At 39.7% G+C, this 27,954-nt stretch overlaps 2 protein-coding genes and 1 long non-coding RNA gene across 10 annotated transcripts; 2 read left to right on the top strand and 1 right to left on the bottom strand.

Annotated features, from left to right (window-relative positions):
• The first annotated feature begins 1,621 nt into the window (after nucleotides 1–1,621).
• Nucleotides 1,622–8,875, top strand: LOC127783354 (probable E3 ubiquitin ligase SUD1). Its single transcript, XM_052310610.1, has 8 exons — nucleotides 1,622–2,442; nucleotides 2,996–3,592; nucleotides 3,687–3,892; nucleotides 3,982–4,275; nucleotides 6,648–6,805; nucleotides 6,893–7,056; nucleotides 7,139–7,285; nucleotides 8,216–8,875. The coding sequence occupies exons 1-8, from the start codon at nucleotides 1,711–1,713 to the stop codon at nucleotides 8,600–8,602; spliced, it is 2,685 nt and encodes an 894-aa protein (XP_052166570.1). The 5' UTR covers nucleotides 1,622–1,710; the 3' UTR covers nucleotides 8,603–8,875.
• Nucleotides 8,876–9,361: 486 nt separating this feature from the next.
• Nucleotides 9,362–17,888, bottom strand: LOC127783356 (uncharacterized). 6 transcript variants are annotated; one of them, XR_008019298.1, is made up of 5 exons: nucleotides 17,689–17,888; nucleotides 16,045–16,143; nucleotides 10,151–13,590; nucleotides 9,862–10,050; nucleotides 9,362–9,759 (listed from the first exon to the last, which is right to left on the bottom strand). It is a non-coding gene; the product is annotated as an uncharacterized LOC127783356 (long non-coding RNA). The 6 variants fall into 6 exon arrangements; XR_008019297.1 differs by having other exon boundaries at nucleotides 9,362–9,756; XR_008019300.1 differs by having other exon boundaries at nucleotides 9,362–9,756; nucleotides 10,151–10,254.
• Nucleotides 11,089–16,576, top strand: LOC127783355 (zinc transporter ZTP29-like). 3 transcript variants are annotated; one of them, XR_008019295.1, is made up of 13 exons: nucleotides 11,089–11,232; nucleotides 11,433–11,491; nucleotides 11,622–11,714; nucleotides 11,783–11,869; nucleotides 11,956–12,052; nucleotides 12,844–12,905; nucleotides 13,422–13,478; nucleotides 13,739–13,779; nucleotides 13,873–13,940; nucleotides 14,159–14,215; nucleotides 14,296–14,413; nucleotides 15,612–15,714; nucleotides 15,980–16,576. XR_008019295.1 is itself a non-coding variant. In XM_052310611.1 (12 exons), the coding sequence occupies exons 1-12, from the start codon at nucleotides 11,169–11,171 to the stop codon at nucleotides 15,655–15,657; spliced, it is 849 nt and encodes a 282-aa protein (XP_052166571.1). In that variant the 5' UTR covers nucleotides 11,089–11,168; the 3' UTR covers nucleotides 15,658–15,742. The 3 variants fall into 3 exon arrangements, 1 of the variants encoding a protein (XP_052166571.1); XR_008019296.1 differs by having other exon boundaries at nucleotides 15,928–16,576; XM_052310611.1 differs by lacking the exon at nucleotides 15,980–16,576 and having other exon boundaries at nucleotides 15,612–15,742.
• Nucleotides 17,889–27,954: the final 10,066 nt, after the last annotated feature.

The following is a 27,954-nucleotide window of genomic DNA, read 5'->3' as shown; positions in this document are numbered from 1 at the left end:
CATAATTCATGTGAAGCACAAAACAATGAAATATTAATATCAATATCAACGTTAAATTCATATTCAACTAGAACTATTAGCCTCTTGGTCAGGCTCATGCACCAAACGATATAGAAGAGCTTTCAGTGGGGATCGTCGTGTGACTGCAAAGATGGAGGTGGTGATAGCCAACCTCAAGTATGTGTTGCCTCTGCCACCTAGTGCTCTAGCTTTGCTAGACGCCAACACTGGTGGAAAACATGTGTGCGGAGATCGAGCTTGAGAGGGGCAAGCACCAGCGGGGCTCTAGGTTGAGCAGGAAATAACGAGGGCGGAGCAAGGGGCTAGCATACTAGAGCATTGTACCGTATAGACAACTGTGGCCGACAAGGAGTCATGGTGGAGAAGAAAGAGTTGGAGATACTAGGAGGATAAGTCAATCCAAGTGCAACACAAAGCAATATTACTTTTCCTAAAGTGAAAACACAAGCTACCTAAACGTAGGTAACTATATGTAGCCTAAAGGTGCAATTTACTCTTTCTTTTAAAGATATATGACATGATGAGCCATCGTCCAAATTAAACTATATTGTTTTACACCATATGTTTGTCTTAAGCTAAAACTTCACAAAGTGCTCAGTTCTACATATCGTCTTGTATATTTAAGCTGTTTGTGTAGGAGTATTATTTTCCTACGCGATGGGTTATTTTCTTTGTCGTTTATGGGAGTGTATTAGCACAATGATATATGAGTTTCCTTATTAGACACGGTAACATATCATAGCATGTTATACTCTCATATTCTCTTCTGATTACACGTAAGATACGTTATATTATTGAAGTTTTATGTTGCACGAGTTCCTTGAAAAATTCTATTTTGGTTTGTGCCTTCTCATGGAGTACTCAAAATCTATTAGGCCTAAGCCTGGGTTTACTATTTTCCACGTTAAAGTTTCTCCATTTAGACTAGCTTATATGTGTGTGGCGTTATTCGATTGTTTTATGTTTGTTCTTATTATTCGAGGTAGGTTAATCATTTCCAATCGTGGTTCGTGCCTTCTCATGGAGTGCTCAAAATTTATTAGGCCTAAGCTTGGGTTTACTATTTTCCACATTAAAGTTTCTCCATTTAGACTAGCTTATTCATGTGTGGCGTTATTCGATTGTTATATGTTTGTTCTTATTATTCAAGATAGGCTAATCATTTCCAATCGCACTTTAATAACATGCTACCTCTATCCTTAAACTGATCCTGTTTTTAAAATATTTAGATTTGTAGTCCCTTCTCTCTACTCCATAAGCGGGGATAGGGAAACGTCGAGGATGGAAAAAATGTAGCCCCATGGTAGTTGGCGGGGGTGAGGACGGACGGTGAATTTTTAGCACAACGTGGATGTAGACATAGAGATGACTTCCGACGGAGGTTTTCTCGTTACCATCTCTACCCGCTCCATATGATTATTACTACATAGGTGACGTGGGGATCAATGGCAATCATCTAGATGAAGATCGGGCCTGCACTGGAGGCAACATTGGGACCCGTATACCCTAATTTATTATTATTATTTTTTGTCCATTCCTCTTATCTCAGTTTTTCTTGAGAAAAAAAGAAAGAAAAGAAAAGGAAAGAAAAGAGGAAGGAAAGAGAGAAAAAAAAGGCTGCAGCAGCAAGGGCAACAGAGGAGCCGTGGAGGTGGCAGGCGCTGCCGGCCGCGAAGAGAGGAAGCAACAATGGCCTCTCCGCCTCCGCCGTTAGGGTCAGAGACGGCGATCTCCCCGGCGTACGGCGAGGAGGAGGAGGAGGAGGAGGAGGAGCAGTGCCGCATCTGCCGCGTCCCTGCGGAGGCGGGGCGCCCCCTGCGGCACCCCTGCGCCTGCCGTGGGTCCATCCGCTTCGTCCACGACGACTGCCTCCTCCGATGGCTCGCCACCCGCCGCACCTCCCACTGCGAGGTTTGCAAGCGCCTCATCTCCACCTGCCCTCTCTACGCCGCGAATGCTCCTGCAAGGCTCCCCTTGTCCGAGTTCATGCTCGGCCTCGCCAACAAGCTCATGGGCTGGTTCTTCCTCCTCCTCTCCCTCCTCGCCGCCATGTACATCTGGGAATTCGTCATGCCCTTCACCACCCTCTGGATATGGCGCCTCGCTCTTGCTAGGAGCTTTGCTCGGGTGCGCCACCTGCTCTCCCTCCGGATCTTCGCTCATGCTCATGGACATGGCGCCCCCCTCTATGGCCTTATGCCTTCTCCCGACGCCGTCTTCGCCTGTGTTTCTATCAGAAGAGCCTTTCTCCGGGACCTCCCCCACTTCAGGGACCTCAATCCCCTTGCCAGATTTGCTGCCCATGCTCTTGCTCCCTTTGCACTCTGGATTGCTCGCCTGGAAACTCGTCTCGACCGAAGGTTTGGAGGCTTGGATAGCTTGCAAGTCATTGCGCTACATACCGTTGAAGCTTCCTTGATGGTATATACTATATCTCTTACTTATATACTCCACTTCCTTCCATTAATTCCATCTCATCTCATCTCACTATATGTAGTTATATATGCTCGTTTCTTATTATAAGCTAATATAGCAGTCAAACACCTATGCTGTTTTAAATCTTTTCTGAAACTACAATTTATTACCACACCTACCTATACCATGTTTTTTTTGCTGATTTTCCAAAGCTTATGGACCAGGGTATTGCCAGGAATAGCAGTCATGATTATTCTTATGGGTTTTTCTGTCCTAGTGTATGGGATGGTGCTCACTTCTTTTTCACACTGCAGTAGATCATGAGGCTGTCCATCTGATTGGCTATATACACCGGTGGTACTGTATAGGTGTAGGATTTCTTCAGGTTATGATACCAAGCGTACCTAAGCTTGTTATTTTAGGTCCTTTTTTAGTTGTTTTGCTATTGAAGTTGTTCTAATTCTATGCTGGCTTTACCTATGGTTTAATGAATTCTTCCCTTTCTTTCTTTACTTATTTCCTGAAAAATTCTAACAATATGTTGTCTTACTCTTATCAGGTGGTACTTCTTGATGTGATGCTTGCTTGTGTTTTTGGTTTTATCCCCTTCTCACTGGGGCGGATAATCCTATTCTGCACATCGTGCTTCAGTTTTGGAAATAAGGATAGAGTCCACTCCTACACTTCAACATCTTCTATCCTTTTAGTTGGATATGGATTTATCTTTTCACTGGGTGTACTTTTCACTGGGTTTCATACTTTCGACCAGTACTCGAGGGGAGAACGCCTCACAATTGCAGTTTTCTTCAAGGTCTTGACCAATGGAATGTACAGACTATTCAGCCCTCTTAGAAGGTTGCCTGGTATACATGTAATGGTCCAGATGGCATTGTCTTTCTTGCGACTGTTCTTCAGAGGGATCATAAATCTAGTCACCGTTGCCAATATTTCAGTTAATCTCATTAATGTGATTGCAATATGCCCGTTGTTCTTTGGCTGGTCAGTTGATATCTGTGCTTCACAATTGTTTGGTGAAACAATATATCAGAAGCTTGAACTTCTATTTGCCTCATCTTTTGCTTCTACTGCTCTTCATTGGCTCATTGGATGCATCTATTTGATGTTACTCTCAATATTTTCCAGTCCTCTTTGTCTGGTATCTATCATCTCACCATCTCAATTAGCACGTGCGGTATCTATGATCCAAAAGTATTAGTAGCAAGTGATGTCTTATTTTTTTCTATTATTAGGTATTGGGTCCAGGAGTTACTATTCCCTTTGTCCACTTTTCTGGAGAAGAAAGCTTGATACAGCTCTTCCGCGAACCATTCTACAAATTTTCTTTAAAGCTGCTACCTGGTCTTTTTGTCAGTGCTGTAGATGTTGCTATGGTCATTCTTGTTCCTGTTCAAATTGCTGGCCAATTGGCACCTAAGGTGTTCCCATTAGATATAACGTAAGCATTCCACTCATGTGCTTCGTTACAAGATGTATCTGCCAGTCTTGGGCAATTCTCCACATTTATTTTAATATCTTGAATTGCAGCTACTTTGATCCTCCTACTAAGGGATCAGCATTTTGGCAAGCACCACGGAACTATGCAGAGTTACTTTCTGGTGCCCTTCTTCTGAGGTTTCTCATCTGCAATACACTCAAATACCTTCAGCGTGGTCCACTATTGCAGAAGTTACTGCTGTATTGGTCTGCCACCACTAGACGTGTTCTTGGTCTGCTTGATTTATTGATTGCCTGGTCTGCTGGAGATGGTGAATGCGAGGATGGAAATGCTTCCACACGAAAATTCCACCATGGTAGCACTTCTGAAGATGAGTACAAAAGGTAACACTACTGGCACCACCATGACACTCAATGCTCTCTCTCTCTCCTACTCTCTTCCTCTCTCCAAATTTGTGGCTTGATATAGGTTAGTGCCTGTATGCTTGCTCATTCAGGAATTTCGCCATTTAGCCTGATTGCATTCACTTCCATTTCAATCAGATTCGCCTATTCGCGTACACCCTCCATTTTCATTAAGTGCACATAACTAGGCAATGGTTCTTTTGTGGGAGTGAACAAAAGTATCCTCCAATATATGTCGAGCACGTAAAATGTGGTAAAGTTTATCTAGGAGTTGTAAGCATGCTAAGTATTTAGAAACAATATTTCAGTCAAGACTCAATAGTGCAAGTATTTAGAAACATAGGGAGTATAATACTCACAGTGTGCGTATATACTCAACCCTAAAATAATTGTATGATAGTTTTATAATGTATATCCTAAATCCATTTGCATTTTAAACCAACATCGATGGTGGCATATTTAAGTTACATTGTTCTAGCTGCAGTATCTAATTTAAACTAAGACCTTTCCAAGGATCCAAATTGAAAATATCTATGATGCGATTTATCTGCATATTATGCATTCCCCTATTTCGTGAAATATTGCAAGCATCATTGCCAGTTCTTTTAGATTTCCTGGTCAGAATCTTACTCATTCTGCACTATTCCATGACAAACAGGGAGACATGGACTTTAACTGAAGTTAAGCAATATAAGCATGGTCGGGATATTTTTTGTTACTTTCTGCAGTTGGTTTCTTATTGTTCACTGTGTGCTTAGAGGTACACTGCACATAACTAGGTTTCACGATATCAATAAGTACAGTTTTTAGAGGTACCAAGTAGGCAGGGGTGAAGACAGGGAGAGGCGGAGGGAGTCCTGGCCTCTCCCAATGATGCATTATCTGTTTATGACCTGCTAATTATCTCTCTAATTACGTGATTAGTTGAAGCACTTTGGTGTAGGCATTCAAGCTTTCAACACTAACTGTGTTTGCATGCCTAAACAAACTAGGAGATATACGCCTTTTTCCATGATAATTAGTTGATTACTGCATCCTGTGCTTTGGGTAGATGGTCTTTGCATGCTCCTACACCAAGCTAATACATAGAAATGCAATGGCATTAATTTAGACGGCTTGGCTGTTCTAATGCCCTCATATCGTTGTTAACTGCTAATATCTATTTCTACATTAGCCTCAATTCATTTACCTCTTCACTTTAATTTAGAATACTAAAATATTTAAAAATAATATATGCAGCCAATTATAAATAATAGGCACGGAAATATTCTTTTGCTATCCACATAAAATACTTTTATTTTACATGTATTGTGATGCAATTTTTTATGGTTCGATCATTTTCACTCAATATATAGCTCAAATTGACCCCCCCCCTCAAGAGCAAATCCTGGCTTTGCCACTGCACGAAGGGTATCTTAGTTATATTCATCTTTTTGTTCTATGGGTGAAAAAAATATGCCCTATAAAAGTGAATCGAGGTACAGATTTAATAAAGAGAAAGGAATCTATGATTGGAATGTTAAAAGGAGATATGGTGCTTTTATTTTTCTCAAGAGGCCATGCTACATCTTACACTCTCTTATCGAGCATACATTATATGTGCTTCTCTTTCTTCTTGCGAACATAATAAGCTTCTTATTTTTTTCGATAGCTCGCTCTTGACAGTTCATCTTACTATGTTGCTGGTAAGGCTTAGATTTCTAATATGATTTGTTTATTTCTATTTTGAATTTCTTTCTTGAAAAATTAATTATACCCTGTTTCCTTAGTATTCTTGCAGCCTGGTGGGTGGTGGGTAGTCAGTAGTGTTGGCATGTGTTCCATTTGCTCCATTTTGCCTTTAAAGGGATAATCCATCTCAGTACCTCTCGCCAAAGTATGCGTCTCATCATAGGACGTTTATACTTTTTTTGTTCTATGTAGTGTGTATTTATTCAGCGGTAACATTTTGACAGTCTGACCATTCTTTTGGTCGAATTGACAGTCTGATCCTTCATTACTAAAGATAATCATTTGCAGTTTTCAGTTGGCATGCAGATCAAATAGATATCAAAGAAAGAGTAAATTGCACTGTTGGCCTCTAATTCTCTATGCTTGCATAAGTCCCAGAGCTATTGATCGCTAAACCTGCACAGGTCCCAGAAGTAGAAAGTTGCATATCTTATCCTTGAACTCGTAAAACTGAATTAACTAATATTAAAATAAGGTTTTGCTGTCTGACTTGTTAGCTTGCTATTCTCGGCTGCCTGGCTACTATTTTACCATTCAAATAATAGTTCTCTTTTTTCGTTGGCAAACCAAGAGAGCTTGACTGAAAACATAAATGTTACTTTTTTTGCACTCTGTACCAGGAGATTTGCTGCGGTTCGCCTGATTCTACTTGTAGTGCTCTCATCGTCAACTCTTGTGATATTCAATTCTGCTGTGCTTATTGTCCCAGTCTCTATTGGCCGTGCATTGTTGTTTGTCATCCCTAAGTTGCCAATAGCAGGTGGATTGAAGTACAATGGTAATGCTTGTTCACAGATGATCATATGACTTCCTTCTGTTAATCAAGTAAATATTTGTTGTCAACTTACAAAATGTTTTCTCTTAGATCTGTTTGCTTTTGCCATTGGATTTTGCATCATATCAACTATCATTGCCGCCTCTCGAGATTTATTTGTCTACATGGCTTCTGGGAGAACACACCTTCTGGCTTCCGTTATCTACAAGTGGGGTATAACTGCTTTGAAGGGTTCTCCACTGCTGTTCATATGGGTGAGCAGTCTATTTGAGGTGGTTCCTTTGTATTTCCTGATTATGCCTCATGGTTCATTGACTTAAATCTATCTGCTGTCAGATTGTCATAATCCCCCTTCTGATTGGTCTGCTGGTTAATTTTCTACTTATATCACCCTTCCTCGTGACTGCCAATGGCATGTTCGTTATCGACCTCTTCTGTACTTGGTTCCTAGGGCTGCTATTGCTGAAGTTCTGGGTGAAGTTGGTAAGTTTGAAAATTTCTTTTGCTCTCCTGGCCTTATAGCTTATTATATTGCTTTCCTCTATGCACCTATTTCAGCGAAATCATATCAACTAATTTTTTTGGGTCCATTTGCAAAATCCCGCCTTTGCTTGATGCCGCACCAAATTACAAAAACAATATTAGTATAATTTAGTCTATCTCGCTTCAAAAGGTTTGTTTGCAGCTCACTTTGGGCCACATTTTATTACCGATGTTTCGCTTTGGACTACCCTTTACCTGATGTTTTCACTTTAGATTGGGTAATATTACCTTTGTGGCACTTTGGACCACCGCTAACTCTTTTACCCATCTGCATCCAACTTGTCATATGTCAAAGAAATGTTCTACATACAACTGTAGAAGTTCATTGATGAGTAGGAGCCGGCATACTTGAAATCATTCATATGCTTGAGTAGAGAGTTGTGGTGGTTCAAAGTGCATCAAAGGTAAAATTACCCGGTCCAAAGTGAAAACATTGGTTAAAGGGTGGTACAAAGCGAAACTTCGGTGATAAAAGGTGACCCAAAGTGAAATTTACCCTTATTATTATTTTTGGGTTGTTTAGTTCCATGCCACCATAAGGTTCTTAATTCTTGGATATGCCACTTCCAAGTTCTGGCTTTGACATATGTCACTACTAAGTAGTAGGTGAATTGGAAATATGTCATGGTTATAAATCATTCTGTATGCAATATAAGCAGACATTAACAATATCGATATGTCAATAACCCTTTCATTCAACTTACTCTAGCCCATCCTTATTCTGACATCATCCCAACATATAATTACATTATTGTCAATATTTCATCCCTACTGTCAATATTGTCTGCATTATTTGTTGAGTTTTAGTTCATTTCATAATGAGGTTCATTTTGTGGAGAAAAGTAACTGGGTGGGTTTTTATTATTATAGGTTCATTGGACAATGGTCACACCTTTCCTGGTGTATTTCATTGATGAAAGGTGGGACTGGAAGCTTACTCGGGCAAGAGAGGACGGGTTTTCGGGGCTGAGGGCATTGTGGGTCTTACAAGATGTATTGATGCCTATCACCTTGAAGCTTCTGACTGCTCTCTGTGTCCCATATGCGCTTGCGAAGGGTGTCTTCCCAAACTTTGGCTACCCTGATGCTGTGAACTTAACAGTATACCGTTTTGCATGGTTAGGCGGCTTTGCCTTGTGTGTGCTGTATGATCTAGCCAAGGTATTCTGCAAGGTCCTGGTTAAACTCCATGATTCTATCAGGGACGAGCGCTATCTTATTGGGCAGAGGTTGCAAAACTACGTTGACAATAGCTGAAGACCGTTTCTTTTTGAGGCAACAGAACACCGTTTCTCGTAGTAGTTAATACACCGTTTAAACGATCGAGGATATATAGCTAATTGCCTGCAGTTCATATAGGATATATATATGTTTAGTGACTGATATTAACAGTAGTTGAAAATGATGGAAATATCTTGGTGGTATTACCGTCAACAAGAACACTCTGAGATCCCAGAAAGATTGTCCGCTGACGGAAATTGTAAATATGGATGCAATCTTCTATGAGAATTTGCATTTTTATTTCTTTCAGTTTCACCACCCATTAATATGCATGCTTATGAAGCTATATTAATAGGCATCTTGTCTAATCTTCTATAAACTTACTCATACTAAAAGAGCGTCTTACGGTATGAAACAGGGAGGGAAAATGGAGTAGAAAAGAGAGCTCCGTTCAATTTTGTTTGATGTTATCAGCAGTTAATTAATTACACGAAGCGTAAGATATGCGACCTTGACAACCACGTGGGCTACTTTCTCTAAATGAAAATATTAATACTCTGTAGAAAACAAACTAAAATTGCATAGTACTAATACATCTACAATATCATATTAATTTATTAAATCTAACATCAAATAAATATAATACATTCTCATAGTATGTTTGTTTTGTACTGAAAATATTGCTATGTTTTTCTTTTATAAATTTGATCAAATTTAAAGAAATTTGATTGAGAAATACCAGAAAATGAGTCGTGCATGTTCGATTCGATGGTGGAAAGCTATAAGCACAGATACTGAGATACATCCAATAGATCATCACAGATCATTGATGCAGATGACACACAGGAAGCAGAGCAGTAGTACTATTGTTGTTGCTACAGCCTACAGGTAGAGGAAAACTTCTTGTTGCTACAGCCTACAGGTAGAGGAAAACTTCTTGTTGCTACAGCCTACAGGTAGAGGAAAACAAGAAGCAGAGGGGTAGAGGAAAACTTGTTGTTGCTACAGCCTACAGGTAGAGGAAAACAAGAAGCAGAGGTAGAGGTGTAGCTGCGGCTGATGATCTCATCTGGAGCAGCCCTGCCCTCGATCTTCTTGCTTGGGCATCATGTCTCCCTGAATAATTTCCTTAAGCCAGCATGAATGCATGCACATGTGGCAGGAACATCTTCCATCGAGCTAGAATCCAGCTGCTGACCAAAGCAGACATAAATAAAGGCACGCACAAGAAGGAAAAAAATGGCTGCAAATTAAGTATATATATATAGAGATCATGTATACTATGATGCACTCACTGTTTGTCTGCCTCTGCCTGGTAATCAAGTTAGATTACGCCAAGCACGCCAAGCCACCGTCTTCTTAGCTTGCCGCCTCACTTGTCCTCTTGTCCTCCTGTGCTTTTCTCATCACCACTATCGATTTTTTCTTTTCAAGAATATCACCACTATCAACTTGCGCAATGCTTGCGAGGATGGCATTCATACCTGCAGGATTAAACATCGATTTGTGACGAATTATTCTGTTCAATCATACCATGACGCAAGCGGCACATAAAAGACAAATACAGTATATCTGTCACCTTACCGATCTGCCAGAACGAAATTGAATCCAAGTTTGTCTTGGAGGCTTGTCGGACCAAGATTCGTCCAATGCAACTTCAGCCATTCCCTGAGATCTCCTCCGTTTCACTGTAATATGGTAGGGTATGTTATAGATCTGATGCAGTTGCCTGTGCACATCAACTTTGCAAGAGGACAATACACAAAAAATATTATTAAGCATTACTTTCACCTAGCTAGCTAAGTTTTTTTTTTTTGGCTGTTTTGAACTCCCAAGTTTGTAAGCTCTATTTTTCTACCAAGGATGAGTACACAGGGGGCCCAAGATGAAGCAACAAATTGCATTGGAAGAGCATAATACATTACAAGAATAACGGGGGTTACTTGTCACCTGTTGGGTTACTTATGCCATATATCACCTGCAGGCACTACTAGTAACTCTCACTTCACACAATTTTTCAGGAATTAAATAAATATCTCTCTACTATTTACTAAAAGAGGCTTGGAGTTCCCAAACTCAGCCCTAGCTACATACCTTCCCATCTTTACAAGAAAGCTAGCAGAAATTACCTTACCTGCAGGCATACCTCAAGTGAAACATAGCTTAACTATGAGGATACCCACGAATTACATAAGTTAGCAAGCAAGCATGTGCCAAGTCATTCCAAACGTGCCCCACTCAACTTAGCTGAACTAATGCATCACCCAGTAGTTATCCCATGCTCCACTTGATCACCCCCCTCTCTACTTTTCATATTAAAATCAACTGATTAGCCGTTAATATACATGATCAACTATAAAACAAGATCCATAACTATGTAACGTCATAGCCACCCAGCCTCGCTTGTATATAATGGTGCATCCATCTCCATCACCACAACAGAAGTTATTACTTTACCTTTCACATCCGTCCATCCTCACTATCATTAGTACTACTGGTTCTTCTAGTAACAGCATACATTCATTTTCCTCCCATAGTTGCTGTAGACGCCAAAGCTCACATATACAGGGAGAGATAAATCCATCAATCAACAGATACACACATGGATCCCAAAGTTGCTGTTGCTCTCGCTCTGTCCCTTATTGGTGGCCTTAGCACCTCTCTTGGTATGCATATATGCACTTCCCATCACTCATTTTTCTTAGCTGTATGCACAGCCATGCAATTTTGTACCTCAATTGGACTTTTATGGTATTTTCTCTTGAATTATTTTGGGATCAATTTTGTAGTAATTGAATGAGTATGTTATACCTCTCGATAGCCATCACCTTCCTACTCCCGTAATAGCTGTGTACTATTTCATCAGGTGCATTGCTGGCTATACTAAACTGTGCCCCAAACAACAAAACACTCGGGATGTTACAGGTAGAGTACAGCCATGTATTATGTATTACGGTCAAACAACACCAGTTCATATTTGCACTATGGGCAAGCTCATAAAACAACATAAGCTCATCTTTGCACAAATCTAACATTTTTACATACTGTTTTTTAGGGTTTTGCTACTGGGCTCATGTTAAGCATGTCTTTCTTTGACTTGGCTTATGATGCTGTCAACGCGATTGGTTTTCTAAAAGGAAACCTTTGGGTGAGAGTAACCAATAAAAAGTCAAGGAACTGTAACCTCTTCTTGTCTAATTAGCTTATGCATTGCAGTTTTTTGCTGGGGCACTCCTGTTTTCCACTATTGCTGAGGTTTTCCCTGAACCAGATTGCAATTTAGCAGATGAGAATGACAAACATGTATAACCTCTCAACTTAGTTCGCTAGCCAATTTCAGTTAGCCTTGGCTCAGAAACTAATATAGGATTCACCATTCTATTTTTTAGTTGGAAAATAAGACTGGTAATAACAACATAGCAGGGAAGGAACTTATGATGAGACACCGCCGAAGAGTAATCTTTAGTGTCGTTGTCACAGCAATAGGTAAGTCCAAAATGTACCTTATGTATTTTAATAGCTTGATAAAGAATATGCTATAATAAACTAATTATACATTTATTGTTGATGCCATCCTAGCAAACTATGAATTGATTGCATCAACACTTTGACACATTTATATACAGCCAACCTTGTGAGTCACAACAATTTATAGCATGAAAGCAAATAAAATTTTAATATTGAACCTAAATTAAGATGTATACTTATTGAACCAAGATTAAGATGTACTTATTCAATAAAATTATAATATTTAACCTACATTAAGATATACTTAATAATGATGAATATATCATAACATTTTCCAGTTTTCTAACAACACACAGATGACATATTTCTGGATTGCATTATATATATAACTAACATTTTAGTTCTGAACTCCAACATATTGACTCTTAATTATTCATAAGAGTATGATTGCTAATATTCAGCATAAAAAAATCTGTAGCTTATTGGATAAGAAAAAGAAAAAAGAGTAACATGTAGCTTTATATAAACAACAGCTCAGATTGAAGTATTGAACATCTAGAGGCAACTCAAAATTAGTAGTTTGTTTAGCCGTTAATACAGAAAATGATATTTCACAACTTGTTCAGTACAACAATGGATTTCTATTTAAATAGCTTGGATTCAAGTACACATAATTTTACACAGTGAAAGAAATGACATATAAGTAAAATATATGCATACACAACTAACTGTATGCCCTTTTCCTGCATGTTTGTTTGGTTTTAATGGTTGCACTTATGAACAAAATGTTCAATTGTTCATATCAACAGTTGCTGGTGTGAGTTTGCAAAACTTCCCTGTGGGTACCGCGGCATTTCTTGGAACCACAAAGGTATTTTTTTCTTACTGTTTTCAATATTTATAATAACTTATTCAGTGTTGTCACTATGCCCAACAAAGTTTCTCAATGATGGCCAAAGGCTTTTGAGGCATGGAAGAAAATATATAACCAAGTACAACATAATTAAACAAACAAGCTGTATATATTCATCTTTGTGTTAAGTTGAACAAACATTCAACAATTAAATAGTAAATATGGTACAAAAACTATTCATGTATGTACCTTTACAATTATATGCATTGTAGAGATATTATTTTCCATGTACCTTTCTCATATTATCCATATTGACTACAGCCCACTCTATTTTATTGATAAGTATTTTTAGTCTCTCTAGTATTTTCATAAATGGATAGTGTGTAAAGGATACCTTGCATGCTAATGTTGACATGCATTTTATCCAGACACATGTTCATTTAGTGTATAACATCACCAATATATTTGAATATGTAACCAGAAATGAATAGTAAAGGCTTATGATAAAGTTAATTAATCTTATCTGCTTTTCAGGGCTTCCGTGTTGGCCTTAACTTGTCTCTTGCTATAGCTCTACACTACATCCCAGAGGTAATTGACTTTGTGGCGCCTTTTGGGTGGAAGTGGGACTTGAGAATAGGTGTTGAAATTGGGAAGTGTCTTCTCACCCATCCGCCCATCCCCTCTTTTTTGCCCATGGCCACTGTAATTTTGCATTGAAGATACACAATATTATACTTTCATGAATTTGTAGAGCTAATTGCAAATGGAGTGTAATTATATTTTCTCCCACCACCCTGTTAAGACCAATTGAATACTCTAATAGTTATCGATATTTTGTTCACGTGCAGGGTATTTCAGTAGCTCTCCCTGCGTACTTTGCCACTTGCAGGTACTAGTTAATATATTTAAGTAGACCTGTTGTACTTCTGAAAAAAATAGCCCTGCAGTTCTAGTAAAATTATGTTTGTCATGTCTGATGCAGCAAATGGCAAGCCTTCAAACTAGCGACGCTATCTGGTTTTGCAGAGCCACTAGGTGTAATTATCGTAGGTAGGTTCACTGATTTAAATTATTGCACAATAATACGTGATTTGTGCACATAGATGTTACCAATTACCAAAACTAGATGTGTTCTTAAATTTTAACACTTCCATATTAACTATAACCAGAAATACTAACATTGACAGGCTGAGTTCATACACTTCTTCATTCTATTGCCATCATTCTATGTATTCAAATAATGCATATGAAATGTAAGTTTCTTGCAGCATACCTATTCCCAAGCAACTTGAATCCTGAAATATTGGAAGGCCTACTTGGATTAGGTAACCAAATTAACAGAAATTTATTTTGAAAAATAGCTCAACTTAAGTGTTTAATAGTTTCATAAATTTTCTTTGCACAGTGGGAGGGGTCATGGCGTTTCTAACGTTATATGAAATGCTACCAATAGCATTTGAATACGCAGGACGCAAGGATGCTGTGAAGGCTGTATTTGTTGGCATGGCTTTTATGTCCATGAGGTGTGTTACAGTCTTACTACTGCGGTGAACAATTAATTTTACATAAGACACTACCAGTACCGGTTTATAATTTTTCTGTTCAATAATATGACCGCGATACTTATTTCGGCCACCCAAGATACCTACCGCACCTTGGACAGAAAAAAAATAATTTGATAGATGTTGGTCAATGTGGCTGATTTAGCAAGAAATATTTAGCAGAGATTGGTTATAACAAAATATTGCGTTCAAAATTTGGGTTATGGCATAGGGGGTGCACATTCGCTAAGGCAGGCATGAGCGCATGAGGATGAACACATATGGATTAGTTCCACATCACTTAGCAGCACTGCAGCAGTGACCAACATATAAGCCCAAGAGTACCATACCCCAGAGTTAACAATTTTAACAAGTGAAACAAGGATGAAAATACTAAGCAAAGTTGGTGTAAGTGCATGGCTTATTTGACACGGACCCTAGGTGTCACAGTAGGCCAATATGGTATGTATGTATATATGGATCAGGAGTTATTATCACAAAATTTCCAGTCAAAATCAGCAAAGTATTTAGAAATACATGGTGTATAAGATCTTAAATTCAATGAACTGTTTTTGGAAGATTGTAATATAATGTAATGAATGTTATTATATCATGAGCCTACTTCAAGAATGGGCAACAACTATCAGAAGAGGACATGCAACATGGCTTGAGGGAGAAAGATCAAAGAGAACAAAGGGACGGGGCTTAGTGGAGAGGAATAAGCTAGATTATGAACTTTTTAATTCATTATTATTACTTGCACACTCAGAGGGAGATGATAAGCCTCCTTTATATAGAGCATATCAATGACAAATCAAAGCTGGAGATAGGGAGTCTCCATTGATAGACTTTATTGTTATCCCCCAAGCATAACTTTATAAGGAAACAGCTAATTTTCAAATAATTTAAACCCTCAGCTTAGGCAGCCATGGAAGCTAGCTGCCTAGCTCAGCATTCTTGCTTGGCCCTCTGCTGTCTCCTTGCATTGCATCTAGATGATTGGAAAGCTTCATGGGCATGGCTACATCTGCTATGAGCCTCAAGGTCTCATGGATTCGTCCATGAATTTCCCTGCAGCTTTGTGACAATTATATCAGCTGTATTTCCTTAATGTGATTACAGCATATAAATATTGATAAATGTCTACATTTCCAATTTATAGCTCACTTGTATTTTGCAGCTTGCACTTCCTAGATATTAGTCTTCCAAAGGAGATGGGTGCATAACATTTGAGTTGAATTCTGATGTGGACAAGAGTATTTCATCATGGACTTTGCGCTAAGGTATCTCACCTTTTCTTGGAATTACTATTGCTGCAGAGGATGTATATTTAAGTTTCATTGGTCCTTTTTTAAAAAAATGATTTCAAATTTACTAGAAAGAAACAAGTATATTTTGACCTGACAGTGACTGCCATTTAAACTTAACTTCTTTCATTTATAAAGCATCAGTAAGGTTCTGCATTAATTATTTTATGCATCTTCTTGCCAATCAAGACAATAGGAGGGGAAGACAAATTAATCATTTTGCCTCTACATTCCATCACAGAATTGCCAAGCCAACATAACCAAACTGGAGCATCGCATTTAATGATGTTGGTTGGAAAGACATACCTACTGAAGGTTTTAACTTTTAAGCAGTAGTAGACAGTAGAAATTTGAACAAGGAACCTCATCAATGTTCTCCCCAGGTGCATGTTTCTAGGAAATTTACTATCAGAAAACAAGATAAGTAGGTGACCAACACATCTGTAAATAGTGGATGAGACTGTAATTCATTGAAAAAGGAGAAAAATACTACTCAATGATGTAAATAAATTAATTGTCATGTGATGAATCATATGATTCTATCCTTTACAAAAATATATTTGTGCCTCATGGCACTTCGGCAGTCGGCAGCCTATACATTGAAGTTTATTTAACGAAAAACGGAAATCTAATGTCTTGCTATTGAGTATTAATTTAGCAACGTAAACTGTATGGATTTAGGCCATACTCACGAGAAATAGAGTAATATTTAGAAGGCCGAAATTTCAAGATTAGATGACAGCTGAATCTATACTAAAAGGTTATTAGACAAACTTACAGCACCACTAAAGAACCTGTTTAGGTCATGTTAGTTCTAGAACCCATCCTAGGGTGATACATAATGGACCTAGAAAATATTCATAAGCAAAATACAGTACGAAGAATTGTTTTCACTCAATTTCAGAGGTGCAAGCAGGGATCTGGCTGATTCAGGCTTTTTGTTGATTTCTCTTTTCTTCCTTTTTTTTTCTTTCTTTCAGCTTTTTTCCCCTTAAATTCTTTTGTTACCTTATCTTGGATAAACATTACTACTAATATTACTATATGAATAAAATTTAGACATTCTCCTTAGATTGTAACTGTAAGTTCATCTGATTATGGGCCGTTTGCATCTGCAGAGAGGTTCTCAAAGAGAAAAAGAAAGACCTCCAGAGAATAATGTGGCTATGCCAAGCCAGTCTAACCAAAGTGGCCCTTTTGGGCTATAAGCCTATAACCCAGCGCGGCAAGATTGTTTGTTTGATTCATTTTTTCAGTTGTGCCTCTTTGCAATGGAAATGATAGACCAAAGGGCTGCCGAACTATTTCTTCCTTGCCCTTTCATGTTGCCCTAAACCCTAAGATATTAACATGGCGCTAGTGAACAACAACAGTATATGAGGAATAGAAGTATCATTTCAAAATCGCTTGCCCAAACAAAAGACTCAAATCACTGAGCGCCATCGCCATGGATGGGTGATGTGCCCACGGAAGGGACCATTACCTCCTGTAGCCTAATGGCTGCAGTGACCTAAGTAGCATCCCAAGGTCCTGAGCTCAAATCTCCATAGGAGCGAATTTCAGATTGGGTTGTTTGAGGGGCTAAGTTCCCAATTTAAATGGCTGCATATATCCGGTTGGACGTAGAGGGCATGTAAGAAATACCCTTCTCTAAAAAAATGCCTCGTCCACGGCCAGCACATACAGTGATGCTTGCAGATTTCATGTCTCTGGCCAAACATACAGAGAGGCCAAGCCTTTCTTTTTCAGATCGGCAATCGATGGTGAGCGCACCAGGCCGAGTTGATCAACGTGATGATCGAAGTATCTAATCTACCTAGCTAATCAGTGTAACTCGGAAGTTAATCTAAGTCAGCAGATTCGGCAGTTCCAATGCAAAAAGTAGAGGCTCTAATGAAAAGAAAACATTCACATTAACCTCAACTAGGGGAGGGGAGGGATGAGGAGTACCTCATAGCTTGCATTTGAAGGTCGCGAATGCGAGGTGGCGAGCCGACTCCTCGATCCCTCCCCGTCCCGTCGATGCCGCCGCCTGCTAAGCCCCATCCACACGGTCGCCGCCGCCTCTGTCCTCCGCTCGAATTCGGAGGAAGAAGAAGAAGGGGGAGGAGGAAGGAGAGCAAAAGAGAAGATGAAGGGAAAAACGAATAAACGAAACTCACGGGGGCAAGAAAAATGAGAATTGGGAAAATAAATGGAAACGGAAATTAATTGCTTGTTGGTAGATTCCAATCTAGAGGTTCTCATCACTATTTTACCTCTTTCGTCACTTAAAGTTGATATTTTACCTCTCGTAAGTCATAAGCTATTTTGTGAGTATCTATATAATCTTTTATATAGGTTGAAAGCTCCCATTAATCCCGGTTATACCAATCGTAACCAACAAATCGAAACTAAAATTTTAGGTTATACTAATCGTGACCAACAAATCGAAACTAAAGTTTTATGTTGAAAACCTGCATTAATCCCGATTATAAAACCGTGACCAGCAAATCGAAACTTAAGAAATAACCGGAAAGTTTTACGTTGAAAACCCGCATTAATCTCGGTTATAACAACCGTTAGCAAATCAAAACTAAAGATTTTATTTAATACCGATTGAAATAACCGGTAATACATACCAAGTCAAAGAAAAAATGTGGATGTGAGATTCGAACTCAAGACCTCTCACCTTAGCCTCCACACATGCTACCATCTCACTTACTATACACATCTGATTTAAATAGAGATGCTTTATGATATTTACTAAAATCAAATACTTCTTGGAGTATAGTCACGACACTTTTGGAAGATTGCACGCATAGAATTGCTGGTGAGAGCTTAAATGATATTGCATTGAGTTTTGCTATATGAAAAAAATAAAACATGAAGAATAAGTCTAGCGCAAATACTTGGACGTTAGGCTAGCGCTTAGCTTGTGGTGGCTCTACGTTAGCGAAAACAAACTGATCCAGTTAAGCACGCGTGCCTTGGGGTGTTTTTTTTTAACAAAACTAAGTACGGAATGGGCATTTGCAATAAAATGGTTTATGAGGTAAATATGAAACTTCAAGTGACTTATGAAATATTATTGTAATTTCTTTTCTTATATCTGTATCTAATAAAAAAATACCAAGAGATTCCGATTTTCTTTTGGTTTGTCGGTTTATTTTTTTATCGCCGTTTTTTAAGCGGAATGGTTTTTTTTCACCACACGTGGTAAGGGAAGTCCTTTTTTTCGACCTCGCGGTCTCCTCACTAGTTGCTGCCGTTTTTAGGACCGACCGACGCCTCACCTGCATGCACAGGTACCTACGTAGTGTAGTGTCGGTCGCACATTCATAATAGTGTTCGGACTCATGTGCCTTCCTGATCCGCACGTGTTAGGTCCTTTTTTTCCATATTTTTTACTATCTCTTATCCGATCCACACGCGCCCTGCCTCAGCCGCCACCGGGCTAAACCCTAGCGCTGCCGCCACGTCTCTACCTCCCCGTGCGTTTCCTCCTCCAATTGATTGCAAAAATCGATTCCCCCCACTCTTCCATCACCATTTCCCCCATGATTTTCTCTTTTAATTCGGCTTTAATTCGCTGAATTTAATCTCTATTTAAAAGTCACTAATGATGGGCGGTCGTCGTGCTTGATTCGCTCCAATTTTGGGAAAAATGGAAACAAGAGTTCGAGTGGATCCAAAGCCCTCAACCAATTTTGGGAGATCGAGAAAGATTCGATCAAATTTGATGGGAAGGATCGGCTCCTGGATTGTACGGGCATGGGACTACCTTTCGGAGGTTGAAGGCGGCAATGTGCGAGGTGGGCCTACAACTCCACATGTGAGCTGGGTCGAAGAGAGGCAGGCCGAGCGGAGGGAGGTAGTGGACTGGGCTGGGCTAATATATAGCGATTTCAATGTTTTAGTTTATTGTTCAACTTTTAATAGCTGAAAAACCGTCTTTACCTGTGGCATCACCCGGACATTTTTTCTAGTATATATAAAAGGTTAAGCAATAAGTTATGGGAAAATTGCTCATTTGATCATGTTTTGAAGGCTCTACTTTTTTAGTTTTCTTATTTGACCCCGATTTTTAAAATCAAAGATAAAAGTTGACCCTATCCCGTTAAGACGAGTTAATAGTGTTAAATGAGGGGCAAATAGTCCCTTTTGCCCTTTCGTATTTGACCCTATTATATCAAAACGTGCATATATTCAACGGGGATTAGGAAACCGGCGAGTTTCCGAATCTCGGGTGAAAAATTCCTTGTGTCTTGTCTCTTTTACCTATTGCATTTACTTTGTGCAATTTACTTTCTGTTAATGCCAAAATGTGGTAAGATTCTTCAGTGGATTTGGTTAAGGAAATAACACAATCAGTCGATGGAAAGCTTATCTAGAAGAGTACGAGTTCAAGAAGGAATCATGGAGACCAAGTCATGGCAACTTAATTTATCTATTAATTAGGCAAGTTTTGTATTTAGGAAAGTTTGAGTCATGTCCAATAAGGACTTTATGTTTTTTCTTTTATTTTTAGGAAAGTTTGTTTAGTGTCCTATTAGGACTAGTATCCGCCCATGGGTAATCTGTTTCTCGATCAACACAACTTTGGCACATCGCCACCCCTTTTATTTTCATCTTTCTCTACGAGTTCTTGTTTTGAGTTGGGTTGCATCGGCTTCGATCTCCGACGAGGGGTAAGGCTTGTTATGGCTATTTGTATCGGTGGGGCTAGGGCCTTGACACTCTAATCTTGTTGATGTAAACACCTATTTATCATATATCGGTCAGATCTGACCGATATAGGTAAATTGAGACATCGATTTAGACTTTATGGTTGATTTTTAGACTTTATGCTTCTTTTCATACTTAGTACTACATCATTTAGGTTTGACCTACTAAGTCGTGCTTAGAATCATTAAAACTAACCCGCCTTTAATTACCAATAAAGGTTTCATCAGGGTTTTAGCTGATGGGTTATTTGGACGTTGCATCAGCTTACAAGGATTACATACAAGTTGGTTTTAGCTGATTGCAACAAAGGTTTCACCGATTATCTAATATTGTGGATTTAATGACATCGGAACACTAGCCGATGTATGCTTAACCTCCGGATCAAGCAATTATTCTATCAACATTATTGATCAATTGGTTTCTATTGGATTATATTATTGTTTTATCACATTATCATGAGCCGATTATCTTTATATCATTATTTATTCAAGTGTCAGAATCTACATTGGACATATAGCCGAATGCTCAAAACCCTATCGACATCGGCTAGCATTGCTATATCAGCTTATTGGCCAATTGATTCTTTGATCTTCAATTTATACTTCTTGTTAGTTGTAGGATCAAATTGACTTGCATGCCCGTATCTCATTAATATTTTATACCTGTACTGGAGCTAAGCATATCTCCTAGGCCGTTGTGTTCGTCGACTTAGTTCACACCAACACAGATCTGGCACCATCGGCTGAGCACGGATTTTTCGTCAACACTTTCATAGAGACATACTTGAGCCCTTTTATCACTCTAGGATTGCAAAACATAATCTAGATGCTTAGTTGTATCTCTAACCTAGGTTAGTTTTAATTATAGTGTATTTTTTTAATATCACCTATTCACCCCCTATAGTCGACATCTCAATCCTACAAGTGGTATCAGAGCTTGGTCTCTCTTGATATTGGACTTTACCGCCTAGAGAGAAGATGTCGAACGAGGTGAACCATGTAGGGAAGGCTCCCATGTTCAGTGGCAAATCTAAGTTTTGAGACAGACCTTTCATGGGTTCAAAGAAAAGAAGAGTACGAGTGGGTGATGTGATTGACTAATAGGAAAGTGATAGGAGTTGTGATCGGGTTTCTTTCTTTTTTTTGCCAAGGATATTCTTATTCACTGCTCAGAGAAAATGAAAAAAAAACAAACTAGGATTCTTCCGAACTCAACTCCGTGGCCAAAACCATCTTCTCACTCTGACCCTCACATATCAGATCCCAGATGCATAGGAAAAGCGGTATCAAGAATAGTAGTATAAAGAAATATAGTACAATACTCAAGTAGATGAATTCGCCTAAGGATCGATGGAAAGATCAAGGTCCCCGTGAAAAAGTAGATACTAGATCGATATGATACTCTCATCTCTGGAGTAACTTCTTCCATTATGCTGATCTCTAGGTCCGTTCCATCATCATCGTAATAGTATGGTCCCAGGTGTCCGAGCTATAGATCAAGATCATATTTAGTCACATTTCTACTGGTGCACTTCTCATGAAATAATTCCCTTTCCAAGGAAAGGAAAACAAGAACTCGAATACTTGTAATAGCGATCCCGATCCACCTACTTTTTTTCTATTCTTTGATTCGAAACATGCTAAAGCACAAGCCATTTTAGTGCATTATTCCCTTGGGAAATTAAGATGCCTACTCACCTTAAGACTACGAGCTTCCACATTTGGAGCATCGTTGATGTAGGCTTTGCTATCACCAACAATGACTTGATGGATGTTGACCATTGCAATCTCCAACTCAATGCCCAAGACATGAATGTCTTGATCAACACATTGAGCCAAGAAGAGTTTGATAGAGTTAGCAATCATAGGACCGCTTATGAGATTTGGAACAAGCTGAGTGAAATTCATGAGGGCACAAGTGAGTACAAGGATACCAAGCTTCAATTTCTCAAGATACAATATGAGACTTTTTTTTGACGGGAAACAACGGGAGAGACTCCTATTGGAATGCAATTACCAAAAAGAGAGTATTTACAGCAGATAATGGGGGTGGGGGGGGTGGGGAGGGGGGGGGGGGGAGAAATTTTACAGGGTGTCAATCCATGATTGCCATACATGACGGTCTTGTACTTTTCCCTATGCAAAAGCAGGGTAAATTCCTCTCTAAACAGGGCTTCCCATAGGTTGAAAGAGGGGAGAATATTGTTGAAAATGTAATCATTCCTCCTCCTCCGGATGTTCCAAAAGGCTACTGCAATAACCTCTATAAAGAAGTTATGATGAAAATTCCTCTATGCAATACGAGACTTTTGGCATGTTGCCCGAAATTATAGAAGATACCCATTAATTTATTTCCAAAAGTTTAATACTCATGAAGCTTGGCCGAAGGCAAATTGTAGTTAGACATGGAAAAAACATGATTTTTTTGTTCTGAGGTTAATACTCCGGAATTTCATGTCCAACGTTCCATATCTAACACTCATGAAATTTTGGATGGAAGAAAAATATTCAGGCATTTCCCCCCAAGGTCAAAGCTCATGATTTTTTTTCCAAAGGCTATGACTCATTAAATCCTAATGAAGGGAAAAATCATGATTTTTTTGTCCAAAGGTTAATATTCCTGAATTTGGTGCCCAACGATTGCAAGGCCAACACTCATGAAAGATTGACCGGGAGAAAACTATTCGTGTGTTTTCCTCAAAGGGTTAATACTCATGAATTTCGACCGAAGGCTTCATGAAATTATAGGCCGATGGGGAAAAATAATGAAATTTTAGTGGCAAGCTTAGTATTAGTGAATTTATTACTCAACGATCCCAGGGCTAACACTCGTGAAACTCTAGGAAGGAGAAAAATGTCCATTCATTATTTTCCAAAAGATTAATACTCATTAATTTTGACTAAAGGTTATAGCTCTCGATATTATATGCTCAGGGCGATAAATTATAAATTTTTTAGTCCTAAGATTAAAATTCGCGAATTTCGTGCCCAACGATCCCAAGGCTAACACTGCTGATTGTTTTCACGGGAGAAAAATATTTGTGTGTTTTTACTCCTAATGTCAATACTTATGAATTTTATCCGAAGGCTATAACTCACGTAATCATAAGACGAAGGGGAAAACCAGGAAATTTGTTTTCGAAAGGTTAATATTCATGAATCTCGTGCCCAACAATCCAAGGCTAGCACTCATGAAAGATTAACCAGGATTCGTGCATTTCCCCCCAAAAGGTTAATACTCATGAATTTTGGCCGAAGCCTACTCACGAAAGTATACGAAATTATAGGACAAAGGGGAAAATTCCTATTTTTTTTGTCCTAAGGTTAGTATTTCTGAATTTCATGCCCAAGGATCCCAAGTCTAACACTCATGATATTTTGGGTGGGAGAAAAATATTCATGTGCTTTCCCAATGAAAGTTAATACTCATAAATTTATGCCGAAGGCTATAACTCATGAAATTATAGGTCGACGGGAAAATCATGAAATTTTTAGTCCAAAAGTTAGTATTAGTAAACTTAATGCCCAATGATCCCAAGGGCCAAGAATAACACTCATGAAACTCTATGAAGGAGAATGATGCCCATTAAATTTTTTCCAAAAGGTTAACACTCATGAAGCTTGGCCAAAGGCTAAATGTTAATACACATGAATTTTGACTGAAGGCTATCACAAACAAAGTTATATAGGCTGACAAGGAGAAATCATGAAATTTTTGGTCATGAGGTTAATATTACTGAATTATGCTCAATGATACGAAGGCTAACATTCTTGAAACTCTAGGAAAGAGAAAAATGTCCCTTCATTTTTTCCCAAAATATTGATACTGATGAATTTTGGTCGAAGGTTATAACTCTCGAAATTATAGGCTGAAGGCAATAAATCAAGAAATCTTTTGTCCTAAGGATAAAATTCATGAATTTCATGCCGAACAACCCCAAGGCTAACACTCATGAGAATTTTGGATAGGGAAAAGAGGGCTGCTACACTACGAGATATCGTTCTGATGGGACATCTTTTAAGTTCATGGGACCGTACTCGTCCTCATGATTCGAATTCCCCCGCCCGACACTAGGGGGTGGGCAGAATAAGACCGAACCAAATAACCGAACCGAAAAGACTGAGACCGAGACCGAGAAATTCGGTCTCAGCCATCGAAAGAATGAATTTTTTTCGGACGATTCGGTTATTGGCTTCGGTTAACCGAATTAGCTGAGAAAACCAAATTGTGGTCCATTAGGCCTAGGAGGCCCAATAAACCCAGTAAAAACACCAAACCCTAGAGGGCAGCAGGGAGGGAGTAAGTCACGCCCGCACCGCATCCAATCCAATCCCCACTTCCCACCCTCACACCGTCAGCCCGTCATGCCTCCGCCTCCGCCTGCATCACGCCGGCGCCGCCCCCGCCCTCCGCCTCCATTGTGTCAGCGTTGCCTCCGCCTCCATCACGCCGCCACCGCGTGCATCCATTGCGCCGCCTCCGCTTGACCGCCTCGGCACCTCCATCCCGCCAGCCGCATCCGTCTCCATCGGGGAGGTAGTGAGCCAGCGACTGTGAATCCGTGACGACCGCTACATCCGTGGATTCTTGGCTTCTTGCGATGTAAGTATTATGCTTATTATTTGATCTACTCCTCCGATTTGAATCCAGTGCATAATTCGGTCAGACCGAGACCGAATTTGTCAGTCCTGAGTTTTTTTGATGAAATTCGGTCCTGAGTTTTCAAGGACCGAAATGACTGAAAGACCGAAGACTGAGACCGAATTTTTCGGTATGACCAAACGCCCATCCCTACCCGACACATCGGACACTCAACTCATATTCCTCCCGCTTGTCACATTGGACCATACAGCCTCCTAGTGCAACCATCCTTGCATGCATGTCTTTACTAGCCGTGATGGTACGTAGGGCTAGTTGGGCTTGTGTACCTGGTCAGGTGTGCTCATGAGTCACGAGGAGGTAGGTTTGGATAATTTATTTGGACTAGTTTCTCTTCTTTTAGCTTTCTCTCTCTCAAAATTTCAGTAAATACACGCTTTTATAATGTGATCATGAAACACAAACTGTCAGGGTTATGGATACCACATACCTAATAGTAGTTGACTAAATCTCGGTAGGACCCACCACATACTATGTCTTATATGGACACTGACCTCGGATATAGGAGGAGTTCCGGATAAGGAAAGACAACCAGAGTTCTACATGGAAACGACAAGGACTACTCGGATTGTATCTATATTGGTTTCCCTAGTTCTACTTGGATAAGGGGACACCTATGGGTATAAATACAAGGCCCCCTAGGAGGAGAGGGGGACAATCAACATAAACGGAACAATAGATCAAGACAGAAGATCAACATACAAGCCAACATACGCCAAGACAAGACGCCGGATATCGACTTCAGAGATAAGCACGGCTAGTCCCCTACGGTGTCTCCGGATACTGTCAGGAGAGACGAAAGCGCTATCTCTGATCTCGCTAGGCACGGATTCGAGGAGAAAGACTACCCTGTTGTCGACTACGAGTCAGACCTTCAGACTGTCATGTCGACAACAGTTAGATAGGCTATCCCAAATATTGTACTGGTGTGATTATGGTGAATAAGAGCAATACCGGCTTCGGCCAACAGGATGTAGGGTTATTACCTGACAATTCAGGGGCCCGAACCTGTATAAAAATCCTCGTCTCCGTCTCTTTTACCTAAGTCTCGTGTATATCCTGGTACCAACGATCCCCATACTATGTAAATACTGGAATCGCGACATCAAACGTCGATAGTGGCGCGCCAGGTAGGGGGATTTTTGGTGCTTCAAGGTTTCGACGAGATGAGTTTAAAAGATGGATTCTCCAACAACAAGCTACTCGATGACTTCAGCTGTGGGGAGATCTAACCCGATCAAAGTATGACTTCCGACGAGATCGGAACCATCGTCGTCAATAACTCGATCCCCCGAGATCATCCAAATTTGAAGACGTCGCCGCCACAGAGATATTTATTCAGTATTGGGCCGGCCGCCCCGGAGCCAATGCCCACCATCAGAGCTGATCAAAGTCCGATTCTTATCAGGTCAACAGGTGTGCTCGGTCGTTGGTCTCCTGTACACCCGCATGGTGTCACGTGGCCATGCGGCTGCATGACAATAAATGGCATATGTCACCGAAACGTGAAGCTATAACATCAAAGGTGATTAGTAGATTGATTTATTAAATTCATCTACTAATTACGTAGATACATCCGGCATGTATGTATAAAGGTACGCAATATTATATACACAATTTACTGTACCTATTTTTTCAGATTTATACAATATTGTCAGATCAATAATTTATTATGTTTACCTAGAGCGTATTTTTTATACAATATATATTATGCAAGTGTCCTCGATGTTAAATCAACTACGGTTTAACGCTGGGGGCTCGCTCTATTTCCTTATGTATAAATCATGCTTGTTTACGGTTTACATAATACCTGATATTTACATCTGCTCGTTATATCCTAAAAATGCTAGAAGAACCGTGCAGTTTTTTGAGTAGATACTCGATATTCTCTGCTATATGTCTTGCCTTCTAGAAAATATTTTTCAGGAACAATTGAGCACTCGAGTAGGTTGTGGTCGAGTACACTGCATTATCGAGAACGATCTCGACAAATGCAGAGTCGTTGCGCCCAACCTACCAACGAAGACCGACGACCTGTCTCATAGCACCGGCCGTGGCTGGACTATTCGAGAAAAAGTTGTTAACGGATAATTCCTCGTGAAGGTTGTCGGCTTGATCACCCGACATGATTGCGAACGGACATCCGGATATGCTACAAGTTGGGTGTGTGAGTCATGCTGGCCACATGAGATGCACATGTAATAAACCAACTCTAGCGTCTCCATTGGTGTTTGAGAGATAATTCTACTCGCTCGCTGGTTCTCAAACCAGTACGTAGCAATCTCTCGCACCGCAACTCCCATTGGTGTTCTCGAGATAATTCTACTCGCTCGCTGGTTCTCGAACCAGTACGTAGCAATCTCTCGCACCGCAACTCCCATTGGTATTCGAAAGATAATTCTACTCGCTCGCTGGTTCTCGAACCAGTATGTAGCAATCTCTCGCACCGCAACTTCCATTGGTGTTCGAGAGATAATTCTACTCTCTCGCTGGTTCTCGAACCAGTACGTAGCAATCTCGCTGGTTCTCGCCCGCTATAATTGAATTTTCCTGAAATCAACACTCAGAAAAGAATATTAGATACAAACCATACATCTAAGTTTTGGGCCATGTGCTTAGTTTGACGACTATTGGCCAAACGATTGATCGATACTAGTGCAATATCATAATGAGATCTCTATGATACCTTTATAATATCATATGATCCTTGATACCTGTATAATATTTTGAGGTATCATCTTGTACCCACAAAGTATCATTTGATACCTCGAGGTATCATCTGGTACGGTACCCCTTGAGGTGCCATTTTTTTACTGAAAGAACTGCCAGGGCTTTGCCTAGTAGTGTATT

Source organism: Oryza glaberrima, chromosome 8 (assembly GCF_000147395.1).
Source record: "Oryza glaberrima chromosome 8, OglaRS2, whole genome shotgun sequence".
Lineage (NCBI taxonomy): Eukaryota > Viridiplantae > Streptophyta > Magnoliopsida > Poales > Poaceae > Oryza > Oryza glaberrima.
This window is presented reverse-complemented; position numbering and strand designations above follow the sequence as displayed.